This window comes from Panthera tigris, chromosome E2 (assembly GCF_018350195.1).
Source record: "Panthera tigris isolate Pti1 chromosome E2, P.tigris_Pti1_mat1.1, whole genome shotgun sequence".
Taxonomy (NCBI): Eukaryota; Metazoa; Chordata; class Mammalia; order Carnivora; family Felidae; genus Panthera; species Panthera tigris.
This window is the reverse complement of record NC_056674.1, coordinates 58,200,225-58,224,699: the sequence shown is the minus strand read 5'-3', so window position 1 is coordinate 58,224,699 and position 24,475 is coordinate 58,200,225. Positions and strand designations below refer to the sequence as shown.

Sequence of the window (24,475 nt, the reverse complement as noted above, 5' to 3'; positions counted from 1 at the left end):
TCGTCCCCCAGATCCCGGCTCCTCCCACACCTCAAGGTGAAAGCAGACAGGCGAGGCCGCTTCGTGCCCCGTCGCTGTCAGTCAGGGCTGGTGGCCACGAGGCTGGGTTATGAAGGAGAAAGAACGGGGTGACGACTCTTCTCCCCCTCCCACCCCCGCTCCACAGAGAGCTGGGGGGGAAAGCCCGCGGACCCTCCCCGACCCTGCCAGGGGTCCACACTGCAGGTGGGACGGGCTCGCCCCGGCCGCCGACTTCCACTGGCAAGCGGCCGGCACCCGGCCACCCTCTGCCAGTCCCAGCACATCGCACAGGACACACGGGCGGAGAGGGGGCACCCCAATCTAGCGAAATACAACTGGCTTTTTTTCCCAGAAAAAAACGTTTAAGTGCTTTTCAATGATGAAAGTGATTTCAGAGCGGTTGTGGAGATGGGGAAGGTTGACGGGAAGGCTGGCCTGCCGCTGCCGTTTTGACACATTGTGGGGCAATAAATGCATCTGATTGGACAGGAAATAGCGTGACGTTCCTCTGGGGCTAAAACTGGGACTCCTCCCCTGGAGTCCCACCACAGGACTCGGCTGAAGAGTAGAATCTGGTGTGGCCCCAGGCCTGGGAGTCCGAGGGATGGGGAAGGGCTTATCCCTGCCGCCATCCACCCTGTGACCAGGGCAGCGGTAAGACGCCGACACCTCTCATCCGCGGTCCCCAACCCACCCGAGCCGCGCCCACAAGCTCACCACCGCCGGCTCGTCGATGGGTTGACCGAGTCAAAGGCACAAATCAAAATGCTTGTACAATCTACAATTACTTTTTGAATCTGTGGTTTATATATCCTGCTCACCTTATGTGAAAAAAATATATATATCAAAGCAGTTTACAAGAGGACAAATTGAAAGAATGAGTATTTTTAAAAACAGGTCAAAACCATTTAGAAAGAAGAAAAAGTGAGGGATCTGGGATGATTGAATTACAGCAATGAAAACACACACACACACACTTAGCTCGAAGCTTCCAGGCGACAAGGGCCCAGAGGAAAAATCTTCATTGTGTGGAGGTGAAAACACACCAGCTCACCTGCTGATGGAAATGCCCTCCTGGCAACAGATCCCAGGAAGGAGGTGCATTCCCGCAACAAGGCAAGAGTTCTGTGTTCACTTGCTAAAGGGGGGGCTGCTATCTAAGTTTCTCTAAACCTTATTAACGTGCTTAAGAGCAGAGACGCTCCACGCGGAATCAAGCATATCAAATCACGAATCTATGGCTCTAACGCAAGGTACAGACAAAAAGCAGACTTGTTCTGACAAGTTGATCTCCTACTCCAATTTTTTTTTTTTTTTTTTTTTCCTGGAAGCAGCTATTTGCTAGTAAAACTAAATGGCGAGTCTTTGGAAATATCGATTATCCCGAAATGCTGAAAGAATCTAGCAACTGATGATAATTAGGGGAAATGCAGGGAATACATGTTTTAATCACGGGTTGTGTATGTAGTTACAGCATCTGGATCGTTCGGCGCACTTTCCTACGTTTATACCTGAACAAGAGGCGTGACGCGACTCTGTGTCGAACATCAAGCCCTCACGGGACGCCCTTACTAAATTAAGAGCAGATGAAGCCCCGCCCCAGGTCAGAGGGAGCCACATCCTTAAATAATTACGACAGTAATTGTAATAACGAAACGCGAGACGCGGGCAGGACGGGGTGCCCGAGAGAGAGGCTTAAACCGTGATCTGCTGGTTTTCTCTGAAAAAAGGTCTCTGGTGGGAGGCACAGATGTCTGGAAACATCCGGAAGACCTGGTCCGGCTGGGGCTCCTCGGGGGGCGGCACCATGGGGCCGGAACCGCAGCTCTTCCTGGCTTCCTCCACCAGCTGCTGGACGTAGAGCTGCTCGATCTACAGGGACGGGCACAGGTCAGACGTGGAGGCGGGAAGCGCGGTGGCCCCGCCTTTGGCCCTGGCCAGATTCTCGGGTTACCCAGGCCGAAGCTGACATGGAGAACCTCCACATGAGTCCCACACGAATGAGCCCCAAACAGGCGGTGCAAGGAAAGGGCAAGGGGTCTCCCCATAGGGCCCCGGCCTGGTAGCCAGTGGCCAGAATTCCACCATTAGGGTTTCATTCCTTTGACTAGATTAAACAAGGGCTTGCAAAGCCCTAATCCGTTCCTCAGACCTTGAGGCAGCTGAACCTTGCTAGAAAGGTAGCGTCTTGCTAGAAAGGGGGTTTCGACTTAAAACACAAACAAACAAGAGAGGCAGGGAGAGAACACAAAGATTGTGAGTCCCGGAACGCGGGAAGATGGTTCAGAGCGGCAAGAATGGCAGATGGCAAGAATCCCCCAGCCCCGCGTGGAGGTTCACCGTGCGCCCCGGGCCTGCCTCTGCCCACGGGTGGAGCAGCCCGCTCCCTGTTCTCCAGCCCAAGCGTAAAGTGGGTCCCGCCGTGCGGGCCAGGAGATCCGGCCCCGTGGCCAGAAGCCCCACGGCCGCCTGTTCCTACCTGCACGAGAATGAGTTTGGATCGCAAGGGAGTCATATCTGGAAACTCCTCTCCAAAGCACAGCACCACCCTGCTGTCGGGAAGCCGGCTCTGGTTGTTGTAGAACTGTTGGAGCTCTGGGGAGACAGGAGGGGGAGGGGCCCCTGTCGACGCCGCCGGGGCCCCCGCCACGCTCTCTCCCCGGGGGTGCTCCCCGCGGCTGTCACACCTGAGCCCACCTTTCCGGGGCCCCTTCTCCAGGGAAGCTGCCGGGACTGCTCAGGCCGGGCGGCAGGAGAGGCCTGACCCCAGCTCTGGGCCGGCGCGGTCACGGGGAGAGGAGCAGAGAGCTCTGGGGACACAGAGAAGGGAGCGGCCACGGCACTGCAGGTGCTCATTGCAGACACCCTGACCTGGAGGTGACCTGGGAGGAGCACCCGGGGCGGGATCCTAGCCACACGCCCCACAGAATAAGTCACGACAGCTACCGCCAGCGTGAGTGCCGTCCGCGGACTCAGCGCGCCTCGGGACGTGCACATCAAGCCCCGGGGGGCCTTGCCGAGATGCAGGTCTGACCCCGCAGGCCTCGGTGGGGGGCGGTGGAGACCCCGCACTTCTGACCGGCCCCCGGGTTACGGGGACACTCGGCGATGCACCTGCGAGCTACCGGGTCCCTTCATCCCCCCGAGGGCCACACGGGAAAGCTGCGGTCTCCGCACGCCCATTCCACACACGGGGCAGTCAAGGCGCGGAGCGGTTCCCCCCCAGGGTCGCTGAGCAAGAGAGCGCAGAGCAGGACCCCCCCCCCACCACCGGGGTCCCCAGCTGGGGGGGGGGGCGGCCCGCGGGAGGGAGGCGAGGTCTCTGGGAGGCAGGGTCCCCAGCTGGGGGGGGGGGGGGCACGCAGCCCGCGGGAGGGAGGCGAGGTCTCTGGGAGGCAGGGTCCCCAGCTGGGGGGGGGGGGGGGGGGGCGCGGCCCGCGGGAGGGAGGCGAGGTCTCTGGGAGGCGGGGGAGGCCAGCCGGCAGTGGCACCGACCTCGGAAGAACTGGCTGGTGTCGAAGACCTGGACCACCTCGTCCCGCTCCAGCTTGTTGGGCCTGTCCCTGCGCGGGACGGCGTTGCCGCTGCAGAACACGCGGCCCTGGCACCGGCGCCGGACGAGCACGCCCTGCCGGCTGCTGTGCAGGAGCACGCCCCGCTCCAGGTGCCCGAACAGCTTCCGCGTCACCTGCCTCTGCCGCTCGCTGGGGATGGCGTCGGCCGGCGGGAAGCACACCAGCTCCAGGCCCTCGGGCCCGAGCAGCCCGGCGCCGGGCGGGCCCGGGGGGCTCAGCGACAGGCGGCAGCCCTCGGGGCGGGTGGTGGTGGTCCGGCCCACCAGCTTGCCCCCGTAGTAGAAGCTGATGACCATCTGGGAGAAGGCTGCGGGGAGGAGGAGGGCGACAGGTCAGCTCCGCTGGGCGGGGCGGTGGGGGGCAGGCCGGTTGGCTCCTCGCGTGCGGGGGACCCCTCGGCAGTGCGGGAAGTTCACGCACGCCTTCCGGAAACGGTGTCTTTGTGAGCACGAGGACGTACGCAGAATCACTCAGGAAGCAGTGACTCGAAATACGAAACAACTGTTCTCATGCTCTCCGTTCTCCTGGGGAAGGTCGCAGGGCCGGTACGGTTTGGAAGTCAGTAGAACTGCCCCGTCACACGGCACTCTGGGACCGTCATACGATGTTACAGAATACCCATAAGCGACACGCCGCGTTATCCGTTACCCGACAGATACACCGTCGCTCGTGCTGTGGAACAACGGGGCCGTGACCGGATTCACAACGGACCGAAGTGTGAGATTTGAACTCCACGCCAGGGAGAACAGACATGCCCTCTTTTCCTTGACAAATTCACAGCCCTCTTGGGGTTCCTCGGATTTCAAATCACGAATCCCTCCAAACCCTTCATCTAAGCCTGTTCTTAGAAGAGTCTGAAAATCATTCAAATTAAGTCAACGTTTCTCCAGACGTGCTACACTTAAGGTCGGGGAAGGAGGCAGGGCGGTGACCCAGAGCTAAGTAAGTGAAAAGATCATTCAATCTTCGGGGCGCCCGCGAGGCTCAGTCGGTCAAGTGACCAACTGGCTTAGGTCATGATCTTGCAATGTGTGAGTTCAAGCCTCAAGTGGGGGCTCTGTGCTGACAGCTCAGAGCCTGGAGCCTGCTTTGGATTCTGTGCCTCCCACTGTCTGTGTCCCTCCCCCGTGCACACACACAACACTCTCTCTCTCTCTCTCTCTCTCTCTCTCTCTCTTCAAATAAATAAAAACTTCTTTTGTAATGACAGTTAGAGAAAAAGAGGATGTTACCAGGTGGTACCCAGATACGAAAAACCATCGTGCAAGTGGGGCTCCAGTAACTGAAATTTGGGAACCTTTAAGCTAAGGCACCAATGAAGACAACAGCTAACTTCTGCGACAGTCCCAGAGAAATCTGCATTTTGATAGTTTTAAACTGTAAGAATTACAGGCACTATCACCAAACTTGGTGAGTTTGGGGCACCTCCTAAGGGTCCCGGATCAGTCCAGGGCTGTCTTCTAGAGCCACACAAACTGTGAGCTGCCCACCCCCATGGCAACCCCTCGAGTTGTGCAGTGCACCACCCACACAATAGTCAGGGGCAGCCCTGTGGGTAGCCACCTGCCTCACCCAGGTTAATAATGCTGTGTACTTATAATTTCTTGCCCCCTCCCCACTGGGCTCTGATTAAGAATCATTTGCTCAGTCAAATAATAAGACCCCCTGCTGCTGTGGGCACAGGCTCCATCTTCCCCCACATGGGGGTTAAACGGCATTCTAGAACCACTCTGGGTTGGGAGCTTCAGGTGTTACGGTCCAATTCATTTATATGACATGTGGGAAAACTGAGGCCCAGCTGAGGTCACCCAGCTGGCGAGTGGCAGCTGAGGTCACCCAGCTGGTGAGTGACACGTCTCATCCTGTCCAGTTCCCCATCCTGCGCACTGTGCCAGCTCTGGGACATCTGCATCCCCCGATGGCACGCTCCACTTCCTTCGCTCCAGAACATTTCTGAACTTTGTCACAGACGAATGAAACACTACAGACGACTCTGTCACCACTCCGCACCCTCGCCCCGCCACTGCCGAGGCTTTATCTCACACCAGCGCCTCGCGGCCCGAGGGAGCCACAGATGGGTGCTCTGGAGAGGCCCAGACGAGGCCTCCTAGGGACCCCAGTGCCACAGGGCAGCTTAGCTTGGGGCCGGTTCGAGCCGGGAAGGCCTGAGCGACGACCGCTGCCCCCGCAGTGAGCGGCCAGCAGAGACCCGCGGAGAAGCCGCCACCAAGGCCACCAGGTGGCTCTGGCCAGCCCACCTTGACCTGCCCTGCCCCCGCACGGCCACCTGCCCACCGGGGGACAGCCGCCCCACAACGGCAGCAGAGCAACGATGCCAGGAGCACAGACTCCCCGACGACGCGTGAGCCCAGCTGTGACTCTGTGCCTCAGTTTCCCCATCAGCAAAGCAGAGATCGTGGTGGCACCCAGCTCCCCAGGCGGCTGGGGACGAGCAGGAGCTCGTGTGTCGTGCGGTGCTCACGGGCGGCTCCTGAAGAAATCGGGGTAACAGGACCGGAAGCTAGCCGCGTAGACGAGACTCCCGGAGTCATAAGCCCTAATTCTGGTCGAGGCAGCACACGCCAGGCGCTGTTCTCAGTGCGCTGAACTGAGGGGCACATTTAACACTCACGATGGGAGCTGGAGGCTACTGATCACTTGACGCCTTTTCCAGGTAAGGAGTCGGGTGTCGACAGGTGAAGGCATTTGCTCTGATGGCGCAACCAGGAAGCGGGGAGAGGGGCTCCCCGGCAGGCCGGCCCTGCACCCGCGTCCTGCAGTGCCGAGCCCGCCCCCTCCGTTTCCGGACACGGCCTTGCCCCCCTGCCCCACCACTGCAAACACCGCCAAGCACACCCCCACCCCCCCTGGCAGCCACGGGCGTGTCCGGATCCAGCCCGGGGGGGGGGGGGGGGCGTCCACGCAGCTCTGTTGCCCACACTCCACACGGGGAGGTTTCACGTAAAGGTCTGGACTTCTGATCCCTCCAGAAAAGTGGGGACAGCAAGCCTGGCGGGTCTGAGGCCCGCAGGGCACCGTCCAGCGCTGAGCAGCCGAGGGGCAGGCCCTGCACTCCGCCGTGGCCTCCAGCGCTCCCTGCCCGCCCTTCCGCGGCCCCGCTCACTCACTACCTCGTCCCCGCGGCCCTGAGAACCGGGGACCCTCGCCATCACCTTGTTTCCACAGGGCGGGGCCAGAGAGCCTGTGGCCCGAGCAGAGGGACCAAAGTCCGCAACACCTAGAAGGTTTTAGGATTTTCTGTGCACGCGGCACTGCTGTGGGTCGCTCCGCCCGCTGTGCGCCGGGACGAGTCCAGAGCCACTCGGCACACTTCCTCCTCACCCGGATGCCTCGGCCCTGCCCCCGGCTCCTCTCCCGCCCCCAGAGAGCACCGGTCAGCAGACTCCCCGGGCCACGGAGCTGACTAGCTCAGAGGCCTGGCCCCGCGGGCCAGGGCGTCCCGGAGCGGTGACAGGAGTGCGACGAACAGGAACGCGGGTTCTCCGCACTTTGCGGGCCTGGGTGAGAACCTGCCTCCGCCACACCCCGAACACTCGTCCCACGAGGCCCGTGGTCCAGACACCTCTCTGAGCCCCGCTTCCTCCTCCGCACCGGGGGGGGGGGGGGGGCCTCTGGGGTCCATCCTGATGGGTCAGGCTGTTCACTTCTCACAGAACTATCAGGGAGGACACGGGCTTTCTCTGCTCCGTCAGTGAGCCAGAATGCAAACTCCAGGGGCCACGGCAGGAGGTCTGAGTCCCCAGCATCAACAGACAAAAACGTGGCACAGAGGCCACCTCTGCCCACGAGGGGCGGGAGCCTGGAGAGGACGGCCAGAGGCCATGTCCTGGCTCTGCGGCCCACGTGCTGTGTGACCCAGAGCCTCTGAGCCTATGCGGCGGGAACGATGTGGCGGGAGGTGTGACGGGACGAGGCCTGACCCTGGCGCCTCGCCAGTATTCGGCGTCAGCCGCCACCATCAACCCCATCACCGCCGTCGTCACCACCACCAGCCCCAGCCCCAGCCCCAGCCCCATCGTCGCCATTAATTAGGACCATCGTTATCACGAACTTGAGTGTGGAAGACAGTAGAGGAAATGGGCACTGGGGATGCTCGCTGACCAGTGACGCTCCTACCAGAAAACTAACGCTACGTCTAATCCTCACGAGGGTCCGGTGAGGTTCTGCCTGGCGTCACACAAGAGAGGCAGGGCTGGGCCTTGAGTCCGTCCGTCCCCCTGCTCTCTCTCCTGCAGGGTTACGCTGCAAAGAGCTCTCGGGATCCATCTTTCGGCCCGTTCTGAGAAGAGCCTCAAAACGGCCGGCCCCTGACGTGCTCAAAAAGCAAGCAGCGAGAAGGATGAACTGGGGTGCTGCCTTCTGACGTGCGATCGGCTCATCCACGGGCCCCTGCGAGCCCACTCGGCCCTCTGGGCTCTGCCTTCCAGGAGCGCCCGCGTCCCACCGCGCCAGCCCAGCCCCGAGCACCCGCGTACCTGAGTGGTGCGGATCGTAGGCAGTGTAGCCCGTCACGAGCGGCAAGCCTGTGGGAGAAAGAGAAGGCCCAGTTGCGCGTGAGGAACCAACCCCAGCGCCGCCCCCCCCCCCAACAGTTCCTTTAAAAGCCACACGGGGTGTGCTCCCAAGGCCCAGAGGCCCTGCCACAGGCTTCCGCTCAATTCAGTGCTTTTCCCTCCCAGCGCCATGACCCGCGTTTCAAAAACACGGAAAATCAGGCCTCAACTCGACCGGCACAGAGGGGGAGGAAACGTCCTCTGTGCTGTGGGGTTTTTGACCAAGTGCCGGGGTGATGCTTTCCTCCCACCCAAGGGCCTGCTCCCGAAATGTCACTGGACGGCGTGCCCACCCTCCAGGCCTGGTCTCCGGAGGGAAACCTGGGGCCTCAGCTCGCTTTCCGGGAGGGATAGCCACCGTGCAGGGAGAGGGGGCTCTCCCGGGGCCCCTGACGCAAAACTGCCACCCACAGCCTGGAGACCTTTGAAGTCACTTGGGCCAGAGTCACCTCCCAGTCTCCCACAAGGAACAGTCGGGGAAAGAGGCGGAGGGACAAGCAAAGAAATCTGTGCTCGTGGAGGGTCGTTCGAGAAGGAAGCGGGCTGGGGGGGGAAGTGGTATCAGAAGCTAATTAAGTAATTTATTAAATAAGTGATTATTTATTAATCCCAATGAAAATAGGGGTATCATGACCCTACGGGACAGGTCCTGGTGTGTCCATTTCACAGATGAGTAAACCGAGGCGTGAATGAGATCTGCAGGCCCCCGCCCCGCCAGGGGGCTTCAAATCCAGGGCGCCACGCGGGCAACCCTCGCCCGCCTCCTCTCCTGACGCCCTGTGCTCCCCTTGGCTCTGAGGGGGTCCCTCATGTCCCAAGGGAGTGGCTGGCAGACATCCGTGGCAAGCACGAGTGTGGCCGAGACCCCCAACTCCCCTCTGGCCTTGGAGAAGTTTGCACACCCCCTCCCTCCCCTCCGACCCCTCCAGGAGCGCAGGAGACAAGCAGACCCCTCCTACGGGGAGGGCCCATGTGCCCCCCGAGAGGCAGTGGCGAACGGGGCCACGGGCATCACTGCGGACTCAGTTACCTTCGATAAAATAGGGCTCACAGTAGAACCACCGCCCCACCTGCCCCCAGCTGCCTGGAGGCTGAAAGGAGTCAGTGCCCAGACCACTCGAACGAGCCCCGCACGCCGGCCGCACCGGGGGGCCCCTCCTCACCTGCGCTGGGCTGCTGGATCCACCAGTCTGGGAGCAGCTGGCCCCTGCAGGCCTCCGGCGGAGAGGGACTCCTTTTGACTACCCCCATGTAATCGTCCACAGAAGGCTGGAGGAACAGGGTGAGAGAGAACAGCATTGCGGTCGGCGGGCTTCCAAAGTGGGGCTCCGGTGCTCGTAAAGGCAAACGGTTTAGACTTAACCCAAGCCACACTGTCAACCTTTTATCCCAAGACAAAGGGAAAGTTTTACTTCGCCTCTTGAAAGACCTAAGACAAATCCAGCAGGCTGAGCGCTCAAACCACGCGCCCGACTTACCAGCCCCTGCGGGACCCCTAATAAGTTTATGGGCGCCAGTTGCAAAACCAAATGGCCACGGGTCGCCCAGCCGCCCGGATGCCCCAGGGAGGCAGACAAGTGCTGGGACGCCGAGGCACAGCGACGCCGGACAAGCTCTACCACGACCGGGCAGGCCCCGCGCACCGTTCCACGCCCACGCTTCCGACCTCTGACCCACTCCTCAACGGATGCGGATAAATCTGGGTAGGCAGCATTTTGAAATCTGCTTTCCTTGGGATCCTGCTGCGCCAACCCAACCTCTCTCAGCTGAGTCAGCAGAAAAGCCTCGTGCAGAAAAGGGGACGTTGCTGGAGAGACACGAAGCCCGGAGTCCACTTGGCCTGCTGCCAGAGACCACGCAGAAACCTAACAGCTGCCATCGGCAGAAAACTCAGCAGCCGAGAGGAGGTTGGCACCTCCTGACAGCCAAGCTACTCGTAAAAGTTCTGTTGCTGCCACGACGGTATTAAGGAGAACGTCCACAGCACCCACACCGCCGTGTACGAGGACCCTGCGGGATTATTTCAGCTAGGCGACGTCTGCCTTGTACTGGCCGTAAAAACGGAGTTAAGAAGCAGATGGCGGCAGGAAAAGGGTATTTGTAGAGAAAACGCTGGAATCCGAAAACCGTGTGTTTTGCCTCCGGAGACCCCGTTACGCCTTTACTCACAGCCTATTATCTCGGAGTCGATACACAGGCCTAACAAGCTCCAAGGCCCGCCTTTCCAATCCATTGAGACCTAACGCCACAGATTAGGAAACAGGGAGCCCGCCTGCCCTGAGCGCCCCCCTCGAGCAGCCATGTGGTCACGACGACCCCAAGCTGCAAGGGAAGTCTCTCTTTCATCGTAGCCTGTCTAAGAAGCCAAGAGGAAGCAGGATGCACTTTTTCTAAGACTGCCAATCGAAATGTTTAAAACGTGGCGAGTTTAGGGCGGGAAGAAACGGCACCCAGCCCCGGCGCTCAGGATGGAGGCGGGGAACGAGGCGACGGGGCGGCCAGACGGCAGAGGCTGGCCTCGCCTTCCGTCTCGGGGGAGCAGGTGCCGCTGCCCGACAGAGCCCAGGGCTCTGCAGGCCTGGCCAGGGCAAGAGGGGTGCCGCTCCTCGCGGGGACCCACGCGGCTCCTCCCAGGGCCCCGGCAGTGCCGCGGGCCGGCCACTCACCTCCTTGATGAGCTCGTCGATCTCAGAGCGCGTGCACTCCATCTCCGTGATGTCGCTCACGCAGCCGGGAGTCGCCATGCCTAACTTGCCTGCGGGAAATCGGACAGGCGCGTGACCAATGGCACTGGGGCACTGCAGCCTTCCGCGAGGCCAAAATCAGTGTGTCGTGCTTTTTGGTTTTGTTTTTTTTTTAAAATGCCGAGTTGAAGGAAATAAAAGTCACTGAGTGTCTTCGCTGGTTTGGAAAAAGGCCCGGAAACTATTTCCCGTGATGCTTCAGTCCTCTGACGGGCAAAGTCAAAGGGAGAAGTCAGTTTCGTGGTTTCTAACACTCAGAGGACAAGGACAGTGGTGCGGCTGTGCCCCGTTTGCCCAGATAGAAAGCGAGTTCCCGTCGGACACACTCTACACTGGGCGGTCACCACCTGTCCAGGTTCCATTTGTAAGTAAGGCTGTCTGAAGACGCTCAAAGATCTCCCGGCAAAATGCGTGTGCAGATTGGAGTCATTTTTTAAAGTTAATTGACAGGAAATGTCTCTGTGGCCTTTCCAAATATACAGCATGCATCTGTGCACACACGGCAGGCCCACACATGGGGGCCCGGCGGGGTGAGGGGGGGCAACAAGCTCCGTCAGGCATGGCTGCAGGCACAGAGCGACCCGACAGCAAGCCCCCCACTTCCTCCCCATCCCCCCACCACAGACCTGCCTTCCGAAGTGATCAGAGGGCCACAGACACTTGACTGACCCATCGCTCTGTCCTGACTGCATCTGGATTCTACTTTGAAAGACTCAAGAACTGGCTAGAAGCTGCTGATGGGGGAAGGAGGGGGTAGCCTGCAAACCACTGAAGGACAGAGCACAGTGGGTCCATTTAGACTTTATGCAAATGCAGCGTCCCTCTGCCCCCTGAGAACCTACTGCTTCTTTAAAACCCGCCCCTGCAGGTGATGCTGGCTGCACCCCGTACAAACAAGCTAGGGTCACCTGCCGGCTCAAGCTCGGCCAATCCCAGGGTGGGAAGGACCAACAGAAACCTCTCCACTCCTTCAAACCACAATTCGATTTGTGACAATGAACAATTATCCCAACCTTGGAGGTGAGTAAGGCAGAAACGATGCACACTTGGCCTTTCAAAGCCATCCCGGAGGGTTAATCTAAGAAGTCTCCCTGTAAAGGCCGTCAGATTCTCTGGGGGGTGGTCAGTTTGTTTGACTTACTGTTGACTATCGATTAGGGCTCTGACTCAGTCAAGTTCGGTGCTAATTTACAGACAATTCAGCTTCAAGTGACCGGCAGCACAGATAACCCCCACACTGGGGTCGGGGGGAACATCCACGGGTTGGGCTCGCTGACCATGTGTGACCCATGCTTCCTGTCCTCTGTTCAGTCTTTATCACTATGCTGGCTCCCTCGTGGGTGAGTTGAAGGGCTGAGACCCAGGCTCACTGTCTCTTTGGAAGACTCACAGTTTTAACTGTTTTTGAAATTACATGTCGACCCTCTCAACCTTCCCCCCCCCCTCCCAAGTGGGAAGGGCTCGAGTTCGGAATTTCTGCACAGCCCTAAGGAGTTTCTGAGGGCTCCATTTATTTGTAGATGCCCCGGGCATTCCTGGACCACTAAAAGGCAGGTAAGGAGAAGAGGGTAAGGCTGCAGGGGTCTAATTGCTACATCCAGCGGCTAATCGATGTGTCAAAGAACGCTTCAAGCCAGTGACGGTGATTAGCTTTTATCCCACGGGCCGGGCGGACTCTGCTGATTCCCAGCAGCTACATAGGCTGCCACTTTGGAAAGGGTTCGGAGGCCAGACCGAGCTCAGCGCATCCCGGTTGATTAGTGATGTCTGACCAGGGTGCCGAAGCAGGACGACGGGCTGGGAGGCGGGTTTCCGCCATCCCTGCTTTAATCTCCTGGGAAACACTCTCTCGGGATTCTAGCTAGAGCGGGAAGACCTTTCGGGAATCATCACATCCCAGAGTTCCCACATAACGATCGGATGTAACCGTGTGCTGGGGCGTATCTGGTCTACGGCGGCAAAGCTAACAGCGCCATCGTCCCCAGACGCATTGGTAACTTTACCCTCCATCCTGTCACCCATCCCTTCTTCGACCACCTGACTGGCACCTGGCCCCCTCTGGGCATTGCTGGAAAACAAAAGGGATGCCTCATCCACACTGTCCAGGATGCTCGCTCCTGTCTAACCCTGTTCGTTACTGAGCCTCGGGGAGGCCCCACAGTGAGCTCCCGGTCTGACAGCCCCAACCTCCCCACCCCTTCCTCCCACGGAAGCTGCCACTCGGCCAGCGGATGGTGGCCAGGGTCAGGGGAAAGGGCTCTCCACATCTGCTTACGCAAAGGAGTTGACTGGCAGCTGAGCTAAAACCACTCGCCCCGACCTCCCACCCCCGACCCAGGCTCTCTGGCGGGGCCTGCGGGCCGGGAAGCCTCTGCTGGGCTGAAAACCCGTAAGGGATACTTACATTTTTGCTCTTCCTCGGGGACGATGCGGTAAACTTTGTATGGCTCTGAAATGTCCAGCTGGGACCGGTCTGTCACCTCCTCAAAATCTGGGCTCTTGTTCAAAGCACAGCGTAGCCTCGTCTTCCAAGTGGCTGGTTCTGCTTTGTCCCCTTCCTTGAATTTCCCTTTAAACACTGCCCAGGCCTGTAGAAACACAAAGAAGTGCATAAAATACGTGGCCGCCCACCCCCACCGGCCCTGCCCACAGGCATCCACGGCCACGGGCGAGACCAGCACGTTCTCTCGCCAGTCCTGACAGTCACTTTTGGCCACCACCTCTCGATGGAGGACTTTCGGGACAACTTTCTGTGACAGATGTGAAAAGATCGGGGCCAGGAAGGGGCCCCGGGGGTCACCCAGCTGAGCCAGAATCCGGCCCAGGGCCTTGGCTCCTATACAGCACACATCTCAGATCTGTCTCTGGGCCATTCCTGCCTGGGACCAAAGGGTCTGGAGGAGCCTGAGGTCAGCTACAGCACAAAGAGGAAGTCGCACATGGTTTCACTAGAATGTTCAAAACAAAGAACAATTTGTTGCTTTTTCAAATCAACCCCTGGCTAAAATTTAGCATGAAAAGGGAACATTTGCAAGAAGTCTGAATGTGGTCACCGCTGCCTTGCTACTTTTAATAGAAATTTTGTTTTGCATTTTGGCGTTTATTCTAACCTTCCCCGCCCCACCCCCAGGGCCCTGCTTAAAAGGGCAATGAAATGGGTTCTGTCGCTGTTGGTTTTCCACGGCTCTGCTTCTGACCTCTCCAAACCCCTTAGACTCTGAACAAGGACGAGAAACTCAAAGCTGAAGACCTAAAAGCCACAGTGCAGAATGGGGCAGAACTAAAAGAGAATTCAGACAAACATGCGAACGGGCACGGTTTGAAGATTTCAAAACGGGAATCCAGACACCCCAGTGAGGAGGTCACTGCTATCAGGTGAAGATAACCTCCCCCGTCAGACGAAACCGGATGCAACTCCCAGCCTGGGATAGCACGCCATCTGGGGGGAATCCCCAGTCGCACTCAGGAAAATGCAGTTCCAAAGGTGACCTCCCCAAGGTGACCCAGCCTGGGGTTAAACACCACTGTCCTCACTTCCGACCCAATTAAACTCCACTACAGCCAGAGTTCTGAAGCTTAATGCCGACACCGGCCCCCTGGGAAGTTCGTGAAATGCAGACGCCTGGGCCCTGTCCCCTGAGATTCTCATTAACTGTGGGTCAGGTCTGAGAATCTGCACCTTTTCCTTTAAATGTTTATTTATTTATTTTGGCGGGGGGGGGGGGGGGGTGGGGGGGGGCGCGGAGAGAAGCGAATCCCAAACAGGCTCCGAGGGTCACCTCCTTCTCGGACGCAGACGCAAACTCCCCCCTAGAAATGTGTTCCAAAGTAAATGGTTTTCAGTCCCTTCCGGTCTTTTGCCCAAGGATTTTTTTTTTTTTAATTTTTTTAATGTTTATTTATTTTTGAGACAGGGAGAGACAGCACGAACGGGGGAGGGTCAGAGAGAGAGGGAGACACAGAATCGGAAGCAGGCTCCAGGCTCTGAGCTGTCAGCACAGAGCCCGACGCGGGGCTCGAACTCACGAACCGTGAGATCGTGACCTGAGCCGAGGTCGGAGGCCCAACCGACTGAGCCACCCAGGCGCCCCTAGGATTTATTAACTGCAGCTCAGACCATGCATTGATTTATTTCTCCCAAGGAAGGCCCGTCACGCACCCGCGGAGCGGCAAGTTCACACTTCTATTACGTTAAGTCAGAGCTTCTCCACCTCAGCACTGTTGATATTTGGGGTCGGATCGTACTTTGTGACGGGGGCCGTCCCGTGCGTGGCTGGCTGTCCAAAAGCATCTGTGGCCTCCACCCGCTGGATGCCGGGAGCGCCCCTGCCCCTGTTGTGACAACCCAGTATGTCTCCAGCCACTGCCGCGCGTCCCCGGGGAGGCGAAATTGCGACACACTCACACTCCCCCACCCCACCCCCCCCTTTGAGAACCACTGGTTAACCCACATTACAAACGGACCCCGAGGAGCACGGGCTTAGAGGCATGCTGGGCCCAGCTGGTTTTTAGCCGACGGTAGTACCTTCCGTCCACGGCTCGCACTCCCCCGAGAAGAAAGCCAGGACATCACAGAACAAAGCGCGGCCCCGCGGTCAGGAAGTGCCCTGGGTCCGTATCAGGTGCCTTGCTTCCAGCCCTGCCCTGCGCCCTTTCGTGGGCTCTCTGCTGGGCTCTAAACCTCCCAGCTTGGCTGGCTGATCTCTCAAGACTCTTCCCGAGCTAACATCTGGCAGGACAGAGCGCTTCTGAGGCCCAGTGACAACAGCCAGCACGGCGGTCAGTGCCCCCCCGCCGCCCAGGCACTGCATTCAGCAGCAACCAGCATTGACCACACACGCTTCCTGACCCAATGTTACTGCCCCATCTCGTGTCTTAAAAATCAAGCACTATTTTTTTTTTTTCCTCGAAGGCCTACTGGGTTTGAAATACCTGTGCTACTAAGTAAGTTCTAACTCACTCAGGCCTGTCACAAGGCTGGTCGAGGAGAGAAACAACCCTCAGTCAACAAGGATTCCACCCACCCCACCGCCCCGGGTTTGTGAAAAGGAGGCAAAATGCTTTTTGAAAAACAAGCATGAGTGGATACGAGGGCCTCGGTGTGCCCAGGGACGGTACCAAATGAGCTCCGTCTTTTTCAATCCCCATCTCTGGCCCTGCCCCACGAGGCCGGCCGCAGAATCCTATCTGCAGACGACGAAGAACGCTCTGGTACAAATGCCTTCTTAAGCTCCACTCTATCCTCTTAACTCACGGACTTTTTAAAGGTTTCCTTTGAATGCTTCAAACAAAACTTTCTCTACGGAACCAGAAGATCCATAAAATGGCTCCATCCAACCGAGGCCCGACTGCGGGCTCTTCCCGTGGGCGTCGCGGGGACGCACCCTCAGAGGACGGGAGCCAGCCAGCATGGCACAGGGCAGAGCCACGTGGCCTCCTCCCCCTGTTTCGCACCCGCGTGCCTCCCTCCCCACGGCCAGCAGCTCTGGGGGCTGCCCGCGCCCCCCTCCCACCCGGCTCCTGCCGAGATTGTGGGCTTCTCTCAGATTGCCACACTGGGCGACTGCGAAATGAACGGAAACACTGGGAATCTTACACATTTTTCTCAACGCTGTTGAAACGGCCATGAAGGGCATTGCATAAGACATATAAATCTGGGGCTTTATTTCATTGCCCCCAGAGCGTAAGCTGAAACAGGGAGCTGCGTGAAGGGAGAGGCCTGGCAGGCCACCAGGGGCCTCGGCCAGGGCCCCTCCTCTCCTCCCAAAGAGGCTGCCGTGATGGTCACCCTGAAACCGTGTCCTCGGCACCCCACGCGCCTGCTTAAACCTGCTCACTCTGGCCGCGGTCGGCAGCCTGCCGGCTTCTCAGTGGGGAGGGGGGAACGTGCCCCCCCCCCCTGGCCGGTCTGGTAATGTCAGGGCGCCTTTGGTCGTCACACTGGGAAGAGGCGTTACTGGCATGTAGTCGGCTAAGGTCAGGGGTGCCGCTGAACGTGCCCCAGTGCCCAGGACGGCCCCCCAAGGAGGAACTAGCTGGCCCCAGATGCCAATGGGGCCAAGGCTGAGGGGCTCTGGCCTGTAGCCAGCTACCATCCAGAACTCCCAGCGGGCCCAGAGAACCTTGGGCACTGTTTAAATGTAGCCAGAGCCATTCCCAAGAGAGGTCCACCACGAGCCCCAAAGGCAAAAGGCACCACCAAGAGTGATAAGGGGGCCATTGCCATTGCCAGGCTCCTGAGCCGGGGTCCTCGAGGGTAAGAAATCTGCTGGACACTCAGGCTACATGGGGCCCCCTGAAGGCGACTGCGTGCACTTGTGTCCGCCCGCATGTGCCCACTTTTCTGGAAGAGGGCCAGTAACTGGCAGCGGATTCCCAAAGAGACCCACGCCCCCGGATGACAGAGGTGACAGAATTGCTCAGATGCGGAGCCTCCCCGCAAAGCCCAGAAACACTGATTACGCCTCTGAAGCCAGCCGCGACCTGCCTATGCTCTGCTCTGGGGCCAGGGGTGATCTCCGGTCGCTTCTGTTTGGTTGGGCCAGTGGATCAGTCATCCCTGGGGAAGCATCCGGGCGCTGCGCTGGGGACCCGCAGGCCTGCGCTCCCTCCCTCACCACGGCCCAGGGTCCTGTTCCTCCCTTCCACAACTCAGCCCGCCCTGCTCCTCCCCCATACTCACTCCCATACCCCCATGCCCACAGAACAAGGGAGGGCTCAGGGTCAGCTACCTGCGGTGCATCTGTCTGCAAACACAGAAGCCTGGGCTCACCTTGACCGAGGGATCCAAATCTCCCAGGGAGAACGCAGCAGGGAGCCTGCATTCCTGGAGCCTCAGAGAAACCCACGGGTGACGATGACCCCCAGGGGAATGACAAACACCTCTGCTTATGGGTACGGCTCGGGCTCGCTCGGGGGCAAGGGCTCATGCTTGGGCTGCCAGGCTCCATCACCCAAGAGCCATGAGATCTTGGACAAGTCCCTTCTCTCGGGGCCTCTACAGAGGCAGGAGAGCAGCACAGCCGTGTGTGGAAGGAAAAAGAAACACGTGGGCCAGGCCTGGCACGGGGCGAGCTCTCACTGGGCACTGGCGGTAAACAGCGAGCCTCTCCATGCTTGGGTACTTCTTATTCTCAAGGGGAGGAAGACTATTTTAGATATCTGCTGCTGCCTCAGGACACCCTACATGACCAGGCCCCGGAAGTCACGACAGATGGTGTCTCTCTCATCTGAGCCAACCCTACACTGCCAGGCAGATAACCTTGAAAAATGAAGACTTATGCCCTTCCTAGAATTTTTTTGTGGATTTAGGCGGTAGCGTCCGGGGTTCTCAGGGCCTCGGAGAAGTATTCTCACTCCCGCTTCACTAGTCCTCGTGCAAAATAAATGGTGGTGTAGGTGATAAAGGTGCCCTCAATTTCCTCGGGGGGGAGAATACCAACAACACACAACCTCGAAGGGATTCGATCACACATACCGTAGATGCAAAACCACCCGGTATATATTTCTGACACACGTTCGGCACTCAATCGATGTGTGTTTTAAGAAAACAGGTTAATTTTCGAGCAAATAAGAGAGATGTCACTCAACCCCTCCACGGGCCTGCAGGGAAGACCGAAACCACCGGTGACGCGGGGAGGGAGCTCGAGTCTGTACCTTGAAAATGGAGGCATCCACTTCCTGATTATAATCTTGTTTGCCAGCGTGTTTCCAAGGGATCCGGAACATGCTCTTCTCATCGTTTTCCCAGATCAGCCCCGGGTACATGTTGCTGTCGATTTGCTCGATCAGCCACTGCCGAAGCCGCCGGCCACCATTCCGGTCACACATCCTTGGAAAGGAAATCGAACACATTCTGTGATGTTACAAATATCGTCCCGTTAATCGCAGCGTCCCATGTACTGGCACACCAAGAAGCACTGACAGGAAGATCAGAGGGTTGCCACACAGGTGCCCGCCTCGGGGAAACCCACAGACCTGGGACGCCGGGCCACCTGCCGAGGGGAGGCCATGCCTCCCCTGGGCCTCAAACCCCCGAAGGAAAAGTGGAAGCTCCCTGGGAAACCTGCAGCTTCCCAGCAGCCAGACGTCAGCCCCTCCTAGGGTTCCGCCTGGCACTCCTTCCAGCTTTCGCCCCTCGCTCTGGTTTGGGCAGACAGCCCCATCTGAGGACACCTTTCCACTCACAGTACGAGATGGGGAGTAATCACTTTGACACTGTCAGGTCCCTTTAGTGAGCAGCTCGTCCCTCCGAGAGCAAGCTCCATTACTCGATGCCCAGTCTGACCAGTGTTCATGAGTAAATATGACATCTGTGTGTGCCAAGAAAGAAGAGATCCTCAAGGCTATCCCTCTGAGACGGTTCCTTCACAGCTGGGCTAACGATAAGACCAAGAGTCTGGGAATGAGACAGAGCTGGGGGCCCACTTGAGTCCCGCCATCTCCCAGCTGAGTGACCCTGAACCATCATTTAACCTTGGGTGCCAGGCACCCAGGCTGAAGCCCCAGGACAAGTATCAATACTTTGCGCCATTGCGGTGAGGGCTCAGAGGATATGTATAAAGCACCTGAGGCCACGCCTGGACCTTAGAAGGTTCTCTCTAAATACCGGATGTCATTTCTTCCAACTTTCTTCCTCGGGAAGTCTCACGACCAACGGGGACAAAAGCAAGGAAACCCACTCTGACCACTGGACAGACCAAGTTAGCCGGGCTAGACTCTTCCAGAAGGCACCAGAATTTGGGGATCTCACCAGGGTGCCCAGAGACATCCTTTGGAGGAACATTCTCGCCAGAACAGGCAGCTTTCCCAACAGCCCAGAGAAAAAGAGAGAACAGTCATGCCACATCCACTCATAGCCCGCATTTACAAGAACAGGGGTGGAAATCCCCTAGGCGGTTGGACAGACGCCCACCAAAAAAAAAAAAAAAAAAAAGCATTTCTATTCCTCTGATTAAAATGTGACCTCTTCGGGCAAATCGGTTTGAGACAATCAGTGGAGACAAGACACAATGTCCTCCAGAAAACAGTCACATCCAGAGCCATGCTGGTCCATAACGTACGTGACTCGGAAACCAGCCACCCTGCAGGTAGCTGTCGGACCGGAAGGGGGTCCGGGTCCCAGAGAGAAGGTGAGTCCCAAGTGCCAGCTGTAACTTTTCCATGCCCACCTGTGGAGGTAAAAGGAGTGAAGCACGTGGGATAGAAATTGGACTTGGATTTGGAAACTGCAGACCCAGCAAAGGCTTTGCTCCAACTAGAGGAAGGTGTTTGGGAAAACCACCTGAACGCCTCTGAGGCTCTCCTCATCTGCAAAATGAGTGCCTCTCAAGCATCCCAGAATTCCAAAACAGTCCCTGTGTGTATAAGTAAGAAGGTACAGATTTAGGAGGGACACCTAGTAACAGAAAGAGAACGACACCACCAAGCCCCCCCCTCCCCGGCCCCGGAAAAATAACCTCGCAGAGGACTGATTCCTACAGATCCCCCCTGGAGAGAAGACAGGAGACTGTCCCCTCGCTTGAGGAATGAGCTGTGTGCAGGAGGAGGGTGAGGGGCCAGAACACGATAGAAGGGGCGGTGTCTGCGGGTCTCTCAATTCAATGAAATGTGCCCACTCAGGAGTATTTTGTTCACCCTCTTAGTACTAGGCTTATAAACCCCAGTCCGTGTTCCAGGAGCCCCCTGAAATGAAAAGCAAGATTTTGTTTGTATGGATGCTTTTCTAGAAAGTGAACCAACACCTTCTTATTGAGATTTCTAATGGATTCACAACTCCCAAAATTGTCAGGAACAACTGCCTTGCTGATTTATAAGGACAGGAAAAGAGAAAAGACAGAGAGGGGCACTAAGAGGAAAAGTGATTACGGGACATGAAAGCGGGACAACACTTTAGAAGCCATGTGAGCAGCCGGTTTGCTCACAGGAGGGAACATGGGAGACCCAGAGAGGCACCCTGACCCCCAGGCACCCCGGCCAGCGTCTTACTTCACTGACTCTGCAGAGAAAAACCACGGTTAAGTCACAAGATCTAAGCACATGGACCGCCCTACCTAAACTTTCACTGAGATCACCTCTAAGACCCTAAACAGCAGTAAAAGCCAAGATTCTAGCTCGATGATGACCCACAATGATTTACTGAACGCTAACAAATTAATTCCACCAAATGCCAAGCCAGAAAAAAATGTATAAGTCCAGTCACATGTTTATAACTTCCTCTTCCTTGATTTTTAGGTAATAATTCTCTTTATGGGCCAAGTCCTATCTGGAGCTAATCTGCATCCCAATAAATGAGTCCGGGGGATCAGGCTTCCCAGGCAGGAGATGATAAGACGCTTAGCCCGGGCCCCACCCAACCCAGATCCCAGGATGTGCCCATGAGGCCACAGAGGACTCACCTCCCGCACTCCTCAGGGCCCCTCGGCATTTGCCTGGTGGCCACAAATCCCCATCTCCCCTGACCCCAGACCAAAAGCATCAAAGCCATTTCTTGCTTGGGCCTCAATCTTTCTGAAATGACTGAACCCAATTCTGTTCATGGAGGAACCGGACACAACCCCAAAGGACAGGCTCAGAACCTTCATTTAAGGACCAGCTCCTAATTTAGGTTAAAAAAAAAAAAAGCGTCATATCTCCCCATATGTTGAAGGGTTAGGTTGTTTTGGGGTTTTTTAATGTTTATTTTTGAGAGAGAGAGAGAGAGAGAGAACCAGCAGGGGAGAGGCAGACACAGAATCCGAAGCAGGCTCCAGGCCCTGAGCTGTCAGCACAGAGCCAGGTGCAGGGCTCCAACTCAGGAACCATGAGATCATGACCTGAGCCGAAGTCAGACGCTTAACCGACTGAGCCACCCAGGTGCCCCCAGGGATAGTCTGAAGTTCTGGAAAATTCAGTCTCCAGTCTCCATTCACAACACCCTCCACAACCTTGGGGAAGCAACAGATCTCACCTTAGACAGTCTCCCCTTGGCCCTGGAGCTTCTATACCAAAATGCTCCCGTTTGCTGTGAGCCCTCCACAGCCTTTCTCGCCAGGGACCACTGGGCTATGACAGGAGCAAAGGGCCGCAAACCCACTCATAAATCCTAACTGTCAGCAGGCAGAAGAAAACCCCAGGGCGCACCCCTCCACAATGCAGGGCACGCAGCCTCGGCGAGTTTCCGGGCAGTTTCTGGGTCGTGACCCTCCAAGCGTTCCTCCAGGCAGCAGGGCTTGGGCGAGACCCAGGGGCAGCTCTTGCAAAAAGGGGTCAATACTTCCCCTCGTTAGGCAGGCCATTCTAAAGTTTTCCGTGCAAACCAGATTTTAAGAAAAATGGGATTATTTTTTGTCAAGCATCAGCCATTTAGGGAGCGGCCACCCCATGCTCAACGCCTGGACTTTGGGTTTGGGCTCCGGGGGACCAGCAGAGGGGGAGGAGAGACAGAGCCGGGCCGGCCCGCCGCCTGGGCCCGCTCCCGCCCAGCCGCCTACCTGCCGCCGCGCGCGCCCGGCCCTCCGCCCGCCTTCGGCGCCGCCGCCCGCGTTCCCACGCTCGCCGCCGCGCTCCAGGGATGCGGCCTCGGGCTCGGGCGCCCGCGCGAGTGTAGGGACGGGGGGCGGGCCCGGGGCGCCGAGCGACGGCCGCGCAGGCCAATGGGCGCTGCAGGGCCTCCCGGGTGGCCCAATGGGCGCGGACGCGCCGCCAGGACCGCCCAATGGGCGCGGCCCGTCCGGCCCGCCTTCTTCGAAGCGCTCAGCTTTCCGAGAAATCACTTTGCGCAGGGGCGGCCGCTGACGGCCCGGGTGCCCTTCCGGGGTCCCCGCCGGGGGTCCCGGGGGCGGCGCGGGACGGGGGTGTCCGCAGGAATTCCCGAGGGGACTCGGGGGCGTCCACGCGCCCAGGCCGAGGGCAGGGCGGGCGGTGGGTGTCAGATGGCGGAAGTCAAGGCGCTGCCAGGTTCTCGGGGCGATGCTGGGGTCAGACCGCGGAGGTGAGGCCACGTCGGGGCTGGGGCGAGGGTCAGATGGCGGCGTTCTGGACACGGTGGGGCTGGGGCTGGGGCCGGGTTCAGATTCCAGAGTCAGGGCTCTGGGATTTATGATGGGTGTCAGACCGCAGAGGTCAGTGGAAGTCACGGCTGGGATGGTGGGGGCCCAGAGGTCAATGCTGCAGACGGCCTGTGGGCCCCTGCAGAGTGACCCCCAGGGTGCCCACTCAGCCCTGGTCAGGCTATCATCTCTGTGGGCTGCGTGGGAGGCATCCGCCACCCGGAGGAAGCCCCTAATAACATGTCCAAACAATGGCCAACCTTACATCTAACATGTGTCTACTTATAGACCTGGTCCTAGATGACGAATGCTTGCAATTGACCGGGAGTGTTTAAAAAAAAAAAAAAGTGCCCAGCTAAAAAGGTATCCGAAACCACTGCCCTCTGAAGATCAGAAATAAAAACAGGGTTGTCTAGCATACTCGTGCTAGAATGTCCAATTAGGGAAATTTTCATCATAAATTATTTTCCCCAGAAAATGTCACTTGTGTTGAGGCAGGGTCCTCTGTGGGTCTGCGTCCAGTTTCCAGCCCCCTGTGGATGTAAGCTGGCATTTACTATATATGGGAGTGCAGTGGGGGGGCAACAGTGGTGACGGAAATGACAAAGAAAACCCTCGAAGACAGGAGGAAAAAGACACGTTTCCCCACACTCAGGTCTGGGGCAGCCTTATATAGAGAAGAAGGAGAGCCTTCATTGGTTTTTAATGGCCTCATCGGCCACTAATACACAAGCATCGGTGTTTTCCGAGCCATTTATTCATTAGGCTTTTCAAGAACCTATAAAAATGTTTGAGCCTGAGAAAGAAATTTTATTGGCCCCAAAATGCAAAAAGTACGCTGCCAGTTTGAAATTACTAAGTGCTCAAAGAAAAGCCCCCAAAATATAATGTGCCAACATCAAATTGTAATTTATTTACTGATAAACATTCCATCGTCTTTGAAAACCACATGCAAGTTAGAAATCACTTGGTAAGAATTTCCTGACACCATGATTGCCAGGAAGTCATAGCAATCAAACATTAAATGAGTTCCCTGTCACCAAATAATTTCAAGTGAAAGCTATTTTTGCAAAGCTCAAATTCTTTAAGAGTAGTTGGATAATTTTGTGGGAGTATTTTGATATGTCTGTTAGGATGTGGGACAAGCTTCCCGAGCTCAGAAATGCTTTAAAGAGGCTGCATGGGTGTTTATAGTCCTACCTTTTCGCAAACGTGCCCCTTAAGGTACCCAGAGTTACTGACCGATCAGTGCTGCCCACGACACAAAGATGTGTGCTCAAATTCCTGCTCGACACTCCAGTTGGGTAAAGACAGGAGCACACAAATATAGAGAAGTCAGCCCTGGAACCGTCACAGCATGCATTGTTGGCGGTAGGTGTCACTATATACATTACGGGAGCCGTTCACAATACACGAGCTTGCGTAAAACTGCTCCTGAAACCCGTATTTTCACCGTGGTGATTCCTCACTGCCTAGCGACAATTTCTAACCTTATCTGTTTAGCTCTGTTCTTACTTAATGAGCATTTATTG

At 57.5% G+C, this 24,475-nt stretch overlaps 1 protein-coding gene across 2 annotated transcripts; it reads right to left on the bottom strand.

The window, feature by feature from the left end:
* Positions 1-1,301: 1,301 nt before the first annotated feature.
* Positions 1,302-22,467, bottom strand: IRF8 (interferon regulatory factor 8). 2 transcript variants are annotated; one of them, XM_042968391.1, is made up of 9 exons: positions 22,386-22,467; positions 18,571-18,745; positions 13,319-13,502; positions 10,837-10,925; positions 9,334-9,439; positions 8,093-8,140; positions 3,517-3,903; positions 2,501-2,616; positions 1,302-1,893 (listed from the first exon to the last, which is right to left on the bottom strand). In XM_042968391.1, the coding sequence occupies exons 2-9, from the start codon at positions 18,742-18,744 to the stop codon at positions 1,717-1,719; spliced, it is 1,281 nt and encodes a 426-aa protein (XP_042824325.1). In that variant the 5' UTR covers position 18,745; positions 22,386-22,467; the 3' UTR covers positions 1,302-1,716. The 2 variants fall into 2 exon arrangements, with proteins under 2 accessions (XP_042824325.1, XP_042824327.1); XM_042968393.1 differs by lacking the exon at positions 22,386-22,467 and adding an exon at positions 21,863-22,361.
* Positions 22,468-24,475: the final 2,008 nt, after the last annotated feature.